At 39.8% G+C, this 8,836-nt stretch overlaps 1 protein-coding gene across 2 annotated transcripts in view; it reads right to left on the bottom strand.

Moving 5' to 3' along the window:
* The window catches only part of MLH3 (mutL homolog 3), a 40,999-nt gene that overhangs the window by 30,684 nt on the left and 1,479 nt on the right, over positions 1-8,836 (bottom strand). For both annotated transcript variants that reach the window (XM_011949547.1, XM_011949546.1), the window contains exons 2-4: positions 5,141-8,483; positions 804-902; positions 38-123 (exon numbers count right to left, since the gene is read on the bottom strand). In XM_011949547.1, the coding sequence (XP_011804937.1) occupies positions 38-123; positions 804-902; positions 5,141-8,420 (3,465 nt within the window). In that variant the 5' untranslated portion in view covers positions 8,421-8,483. The remainder of the gene's footprint in view (positions 1-37; positions 124-803; positions 903-5,140; positions 8,484-8,836) is intronic.

Raw genomic sequence — 8,836 nt, 5'->3', positions numbered from 1 at the left:
AAAAAAAAAAGACAAAGAAAAACTCCTACAGACCCACCTCTGGATAACGGGCAAATACTGGATTGTCCCATTCTGAGAACAAAGACTGAAGCAATTCGCTACTAACGGTATCATCCACAGTATCTAGGGCAAAAGGGAACAGGTAAAGTTGGCATCCAGAACCACAGGGAAAGGAAGGAATGGCATTTCCTGTTTGGTGAGCTGTAGCCTCAAGACCAAAGATCACATACATTGTTTCTATATTCTACAAATGTTCAGTGTTTGCTATATCTCTAAATTATTTTGATCTGTTACTTTTTAAACTAGAGTTGGTGACTGTATCTTCTGGCATTACAACTTTTCTCCAAACTGTTTACAAGATATATTTTGGAATACTGACAGAGAAGCTATGGCTCAAATTTGTAGCCTTACTGCCTTTAAATAAAATATACCTTATCTATTTTTAAACAAACGCAAAAAATTGATGTCTATAGCTTTTTTTTGAAGAGTTTTGCTTACATAAAACTACAGCAACTTGGAGGGTAAGTCCAGCCTTTTTAAAAATAAGAAACATGTCCCCTAATTACAAGACACCACAGACTATGCATAATCAGCAAATATTGACCTCAAGTCTGGAATAGTAATTTCTGATCTAAATGCATGCACTAAATTAATTAGTTCCACTGTTAAATAGCACCGTGGGGAATTCCTGATTCCAGTACAGCACAGCTGGCACTGATCAAGCTTAATGCAAGCCTGCTTTGTTTTTTGAGTTAGGTGGTACGATGTGTACTGGGTGCCCCAGCAGTCTCTGCCACCCCTACCTCTGTTATCCTGTCTCATCACAGTCCTCTCTGCTCGAGCTCCCGGAAGGAAAGGAAGAACAAGGTCGCTTCTAAAAGGATGACACCTGTACTGAGACCCTAAATATAAGAAAGAAAAACCTAGAAATGTGAACTTAAAATACAAGTAAACTCTTTAAAAATTTAATCACATAAAACCTCTTTCTGCATAAACTGAGTCAAGACATAAAGCAGACTACTAAACACCAGATTGAGACTCAGAAATCCTTTAATGAAATTATGCTGTCAATATAGGACTCTATATTAATGCTTAATTCCATTATCCATTCATACCAGACAGAATGAAGGCCTAGAATAGGTCACTGTGATTCTCAATGGGGGGCCATTTTGCACGATGGGACATCAGCAATGTCTCGAGACACTTTTCTTTTTTTTTTTGGAGATGGAGTCTTGCTCTGTCACCCGGGCTGGAGTGCAGTGGTATGATCTCAGCTTACTGCAAGCTCCGCCTCCTGGGTTCAAGTAATTCTCCTGCCTCAGCCTCCCAAGTAGCTGGGATTACAGGCATGTGTCACCACACCTGGCTAATTTTTTTGTATTTTTAGTAGAGATGGGGTTTCACCATATTGGCCGGGCTGGTCTCAAACTCTTGACCTTGTGATCCGCCCGCCTCGGCCTGCCAAAGTGATGGCATTACAGGCGTGAGCCACCGTGCCTGGCTTGAGACATTTTTCATTGTCACAACTTAAGTAAAGGGCTCTACATTCTACTAGCATCTAGCAGATAAAGGCCACGGATGCTGCTAAATATCCCACAATGCATAGGGCAAACACTACGACAAAAAATGATCCAGCGAAGCCCTGTGTTAGACATACAGCAGTACTTAATTGTCACCTATACCTTGGTGCAACCTTCACAGATCTCCAACTTATGTCTCTTATCTCCAATGCATGTCTCTATCCTAACATTTGTCTCATTGTAATACAACTATGTTTAGATAGCTATCTTCCCTAATAGTCCTGTGAACTCCTGAAAGCAAAGTCAGTTAACCTGCAATGTGACAGCATCTAGCACAGTGTGGATGATCAACAAATGTTTCATGAAAAAGTGAACAGGTGGACAAATGAAAGGTTCTCAATTTAAACTCCAGAGTCTAGTAAGATCTGGCCCAAAAGCTGTTCTTCTCCATGAAGGATAATAAGATTTGAGTTTTAGAAACAATGCTGAATTTGACAGCTTTAGAACAGGAGGAAAACATGAGAGATAAATCCATTGGACTAAACCTGGAGAGGTTAAGAATGATAAAATTAAGATAATGAAGTGAAATAAGGTTTATAACTACTAACAGAAAGAACTGCATTAAATACATTTTAAAGAAAAAATTACCAAGGCTTGGGGACTTGACACTACTACTCAAAATCACCTTTATAGATCCTCTCTCTGTACACTAAAATTTATCTTTTAGGCCAGTGGCTCATGCCTGTAATCCCAGCACTTTGGGAGGCTGACGCGGGCAGATCACCTGAGGTTGGGAGTTTGAGACCAGTTTGACCAACATGGAGAAATCCCATCTCTACTAAAAATACAAAATTAGCCAGGCGTGGTGGCGCATTCCTGTAATCCCAGCTATTCAGGAGGCTGAGGCAGGAGAATTGCTTGAACTCAGAAGGCGGAGATTGCAGTGAGGCGAGATTGCACCATTTCACTTTACCCTGAGCAACAAGAGCAAAACTCTGTCTCAAAAAAAAAAAAAAAATTATCTTTTAACAATTTATCTAATGTAACACTTTTATGTAAAGTTTGACAATGTCCTAATGTCATGATGTATATCGGCCATTTCCAGAAAGGTAGCAGGGTACTGAGGAGCCATCTGTTCATGGAACTTCTTTCTATACCAAAAATATTTTTCATTAGGAAACTATGAGTTAACATGGCTTTCAAAAGTTCATAAAAAAGCATGCTAATCCAGAATGTTAAGTAGGTTAAAGTGTTTTAAACATCTAGATTCGAAGGGAAGAGATATTTATGTTGAGTATGGCAGCTAAGATTTCCAAGATTTCCCCCTTTCTTTTAGCAACAGCTATCTCACAGTATAATGTAATCCAGTTATTTTTTGGCACCATATCAGAAGCAGTTGCGTTTCAGGAAGATGAGGTGTCAGTGCTGTAGATTTAACTCTGATAAACCTTCAATATAAGTCAGACATAAAACCACATAGATTGAAAAGCACATAAAGTGGCTTTAAGAGCAACTTGATAGTCTCAAGGAACAACAGTGAAAGAAATGAGTTTTCTCCTAATGAATACTACAAAATACTACGAAATACTACTGAAGTTACTACAGTGATTTTTTTTTCATAAGGAAAAAACAGAAAACCACTGAAAAGTAAAGGTCTCATTTAACCTTAAAGAAATCACAGCTTCCTGCTAGAGGTACTCATGGTCAGGAGAAATTAGAAATTGACTTATAACTACATTTATACATGTTCCATTCTTCTGCAGCATTCAAAATTTTTAATATGGATACAGATGTAATGTTTATCCTCCTAGTACAAAGCCAAGATTATAGCCAGATGGAAATCAGGTTTATCACCTCCCAACATCTGGCTCCCAACACACTGCCAAAGCAATATCACTTTAAATGTGGACTGTGAACCCAGAGTCCTAGTGCAGGCTCAAATGTAGCCCTGTGGTATGATCTAAAAGCTATATTGGCCAGGTACAGTGGCTCACACCTATAATCCCACCACTTTGGGAGGTCGAGGCAGGTGGATCACCTGAGGTCAGGAGTTTGAGAGAAGCCTGGCCAACATGGTGAAACCCCGTCTCTACAAAAATACAAAAAATTAGCCGGGTGTGGTGGCAGATGCCTGTAATCCCAGCTACTTGGGAGGCTGAGGCAGGAGGATTGCTTGAACCTGGGAGGCGGAGGTTGCAATGAGCCAGGATTATGCCACTATGCTCCAACCTGAGCAACAAGAGTGAAACTCTGTCTCAAATAAATAAATAAATAAATGCCATATTATTGTCTTCCTGAATAACAGCTACTTGTAACATAAACAGATCAAGGAGATTTTACCACATGCATTACAATAAAGTACACTTGAAAAGTATAGTCATGAAAGTACATACTTGACCTATATTTTGAAAATTCATGCACAAGTCCTACTTTCCAGAAAGAAAAAGCTCATAAATGTAGTACTGTACTAAGCCACAGATTTTACTGGAAAACCTAGGATGATTACAGAATCATTCTGGCCCTTAACCTGGAAGCCATGCAGAGAAAGTTCCAGTAAAATACCATGCTGACACCGCAGGCACCTTTAAAGACAAGTTTCTAGGAAAGTTGGGCATTTGACAGGAAGGGAAAACAAGGTAGGAAAGTACTGTGGATCTTCCCAACTATTAATAGTATCATTTCATTAAAATTGGACAGTCTCACCCCCTTTTTTATTGTTATTCTAGATATATACCCATCACCCCCTTTCTTACACATACACACACTGACATCTTTTAACTGTATTCTCCATTTAAATAGTGTTGGACATAGAGGCTGGGTGCAGTGGCTCACACCTATAATCCCAGCACTTTGGGAGGCTGAGGCGGGTGGATCATTTGAGGCCAGGAGTTTGAGACCAGCCTGGCCAACATGGTGAAATCCTGTCTCTACTAAAAATAAAAAAATGTAGCTGGGCATGGTGGTACACTCTTGTAATCCAAGTTACATGGGAGACTGAGGCAGGAGAATCACTTGAACCGGGGGTGGGGGCAGAGGTTTCAGTGAGCCGAGGTGGCACCACTGCACTCCAGCCTGGGTGACAGAGCAAGACACCGTCTCAAAAAAAAAAAAAAAGAAAAAAAAAACTAGTGTTGGACGTAGATAATCTTCATATAGCATGAAAATACAACGTGTGTTTTATAAGTGGTCTTCAAAATGTTCTATCTGTTGAGATAATCTCTTTGGATAATGAGGATCTTACTCCTTGTCCAGCATTTCCATTTTCTTTTTTTTTTTTTTTTTTTTTTTTGAGACGGAGTCTCGCTCTGTCACCCAGGCTGGAGTGCTGTGGCCGGATCTCAGCTCACTGCAAGCTCCGCCTCCCGGGTTCATGCCATTCTCCTGCCTCAGCCTCCCGAGTAGCTGGGACTACAGGCGCCCCCACGTCGCCCGGCTAGTTTTTTGTAGTTTTTAGTAGAGACGGGGTTTCACCGTGTTAGCCAGGATGGTCTCGATCTCCTGACCTCGTGATCGCCCGTCTCGGCCTCCCAAAGTGCTGGGATTACAGGCTTGAGCCACCGCGCCCGGCCAGCATTTCCATTTTCAAAAGCATCTCATGCACATGAACAGTACGTACTTACCATTCTCAAGTATGACATCCACAGCCACAGTTGTCAGGTCTTTAGTACAAGCAGCCTGAATGTCCTCAGTTGGGGCAATGAATGTGCTGAGTCCAGTCATTCTGTTGACATAAACCATTCTCCCCAGGGCTACATCGAAATGCTGCTGCCAATTCGACCGACATGTGTTTGACTCTTCCGTTTCAGAACAGGCTCTTGCTTTAGATTCCTCACTTTGAAAACAAATTCCATTTTGGTCACCTGTGGCATCTTCTACCAGATTCATTAACATTCCACTGGGAGAGTCCGCACTTCCTGTGTGTTGTTCTGAAGCTCTGATAAGAACATCTGAATCTTTACTGGTAACTTTAGAATTATCATAGGGCAATACCAAAGGAGTTTCTGATATCACACAGTTCTCTGTTGTATTGCTGTTAGAATGTGTTTTACTATTTTTATTAAAGGAATTATCCTGTGTGGCAGAATCTGATGTTGGGATGACAACATTCTCTGTTTTCTCATGTTCATTTTTAAATAACATACAAAAATCTTGTGTTAACACATTGCTCTCTTTCCTACTGGAATCTGAATTTGGAAGTTCATTAAAACGACTCATCATCTCCATTGTTTGAGTTTCTCTTTCAGAACCCTTCCGTTTGGATAATTTAGAGGCTAGTGATTCAGATGACTTCTCAAGGTCCAAAGGTTTTGTATTAAAGAGAGAGAACTCCTTCAGGGTCATGGGGCTTTCTCTCAAACTAGGCATCTGTTGTTCTAAACAATCTTCATCCTTGGAGAATGGAAACTTCTCTGAGTCAAGGATGTGGCTTGCTGGTTGGCAACTACTATCTGAATCACTATGCTCCACAGTAGTGATTTTACAAACATCAGAGTTGTCTAAGCGGTTCTTGTTCTTCAGCAGAATGTCAGGTTCAACTTGAGGACTGAGATTGGTAGTGACTCCGTTACTTTCCTCTACTTCTGTATCCAGAGGATTTTCAACCCTCCCATATTGCCTCTTAAACTTCTCTAAAGATCCTAGCTGTGAACTCAAGCTTAGCTTCTTACGGACGATTGGTTTGGAGGAAACAATTAATTTATCTGTTTTCCTGATATCATTTGAAACGTGTCTATACCAGGGGAAAGAGGGGGATATATCAGATAATATGCAACCTGTTTGTGATTTTTTGCTATCTTCCTGAAAAGTAGAAAACTTTGCATAAGTTGCTGTAGCTTCATTCTCTAGCCCACAACTTACATTTGTTCTGCAAATTTTTTTGTTGGGCAATTGACCAGATTCTTTACTCAAAGTGCCGGCTAAATCTTTGAGGTCTAGAGTTTCAGCTGAATGACATGTTCTATTTCCAAATGTTTCTTGGGCACGTGTGGGACCAGTTCTAACATAATTTTTAAATGCATGTTCTGTTTCAGTTGATTTAGTTTTCTCATTTTGTACTATATGAGTTATAAAGCCAGTGGAACATAATTTAACTCGTCCGTAACTAAAAACATTTCTTCTTCCACAATTGCTAGTCTCTTTTTTTTTCTCCCTCTCTGTCTGAGCACTGTGTACTCCCAATAATGTTGTCGCAAAAGGCAGAGGCTGGCATCCCACTTCAGTAGCATCTTTAAATCTCTCTGGTTGATTCTGAATTCTATTATTTTTCATGATGTTGGCAGCCATGTCATTAACAGTAGTACTTTCTTTCCATATTTCTAGATCCTCCCCACTCTTTTCAAAGTGACATGGTGTCTGAAAAGGGCTTAAAAACATTTCTGAACTGGTTCCACATGGGTTTTCTAAAGAGCTATGTTCCAGGCAAGATTTTTTATGTTTCTCATTTTCTCCTGCTTCTGATGCTACAATTGTCTCTTGTTCTAACGTCTTTGATTCTGAGCAAGAGCTGTCTTTGTTTTGTAAAGATGGCTCTGTCATTTTGCTATGGCCTGGACCACCTGATTCATAAATGTATAAAAATGCGTCATTTGTATTTTTTCTGATAGCTTCTAAATCCCTAGAATTCTGTGTGCTTATGTTTTCTGCAGTAGCTTTTCTTTTCACAGCTTTTGATTGCAAATTAAACATCTCATAGGAATCTAAAATATTATTACATGCTTCCTGGAAACTGCCCTGGTTACTCCTCTCATCGGAAGTCACACGCTTCTGAAGAGTAGCATCAAATAAATTAAAACCATTATCTTCACTAAATTCCTTAATATCCTCACCTGATAATTCCACAAATAATTTTTCTTGCTTTAAAAACATTTTCACTCCTTCCTGAATGCAAAACAAGAGAGTGTCCCAGTTCTGAAACTCAATCAGAGTTTTGGCTGGCTCCATGCACACATCATACTCACAGAATTGGCACTGCACATTAATTACATATATGCCACAGAGTTCTGGGGTAGACCGGTGCCGAAGACTTGAATTCATTTGCCTACTGGTGGAACCGTTCTTTGGCTTGCATATAATACTTTCTTTCCTTAATAAAAAGTCAACGAGTTTATGTAGCTTTGTCCTTAAAACTAGTCTTTTGTTCACAAACAAAAACTGCATATTCTTATTGTAATGTGCTTCAGAGCTGATATAGCCACTAAGCTCAAACTGTTTATATTTAAAACTTATTTCTCTCAGCTTTTGGGACTTTCCCAATCCATAAATTTGACAAAATCGGGAACATACGTCTTTGGTTTTAGGGAGCTGAAGAACCATGGAACCAGAAACATCATTTCTCAAAGAGAAAGAGATGGAAGGGTGCATAAGTGAGAGAGCTTCTATCCTCTGCCTAACCTTCTCAAACTCCAGTCTAGGGTCCATGCATTTCCTCCTTACAGGTAGCTGATAAAATAGGTTATACACTGTTACAGTGGTCCCAGCGCTTGGTCTAGTCACATTAGCTTCACAAGCTTTCAGGGCTTTTCCACTCTGAAACAGTTTCACAAAAGTTTTCATTGTCCTGTTTTTCTTGGACAAAATTTCCACAGCGCTGGCCATGTCAGCAATATTTGCCAAGGCCTCTCCTCGGAAACCATAAAACCTTGGATTCTCCAAGTCCTGTACCGAGTGGCATTTACTGGTGAAATAACGATTTCCCACTTTCTCTACATCATCACTCCCCATCCCAAATCCATTGTCTATCACTTGAACTTGGAAGGTTTCCATATTCACCCTGACAGCCACACATTTTGCTTCAGCATCAATACTGTTGAGGGCAAGTTCCTCAACACATTGGCCCAAGGAGCTTATGGCCAAACCAGAACGCAATTTGGCTTGTACTTCAACTGACAAGCACTTGATCATGGTAGGTAGAAAGATGGTGAGAATGCCAGGCACTGGTTTCCTTCTCTGACTGGAAATAATTGCCTATAAGAGAAAAAAACCACACACACACATAATCAACGCTTCAGCATTACACATTTCTTTCAAGCATTATGAAGAAATAGCATTTGAGGTAAATGAAATCGCTCTTATTAAACCAAATTGTGAAACAAAGCAAAACAAAGTTATACTACTGATCTCTAGGCACAGCTCATGCTTGGTGCAATGAATTAACATCCAAAGAAACATTCATAATTTCATAATTTTCAATGCTCCTTTCTAAATCCCACATGTCCTAAAGTGAAATCATAATTACACTTGAAGTTGACTGGTAAAGACAGTATTCGAAATTCTAACCACTTCACCAAAAACAGATGCCTAAATTAAATACAGCTAAG

The sequence above is a fragment of the Colobus angolensis genome, unplaced genomic scaffold, assembly GCF_000951035.1.
Source record: "Colobus angolensis palliatus isolate OR3802 unplaced genomic scaffold, Cang.pa_1.0 Scaffold3, whole genome shotgun sequence".
Classification (NCBI taxonomy): Eukaryota; Metazoa; Chordata; class Mammalia; order Primates; family Cercopithecidae; genus Colobus; species Colobus angolensis.
The sequence above is the reverse complement of the archived record's forward strand: the minus strand, read 5'-3'. Positions and strand labels throughout refer to the sequence as shown.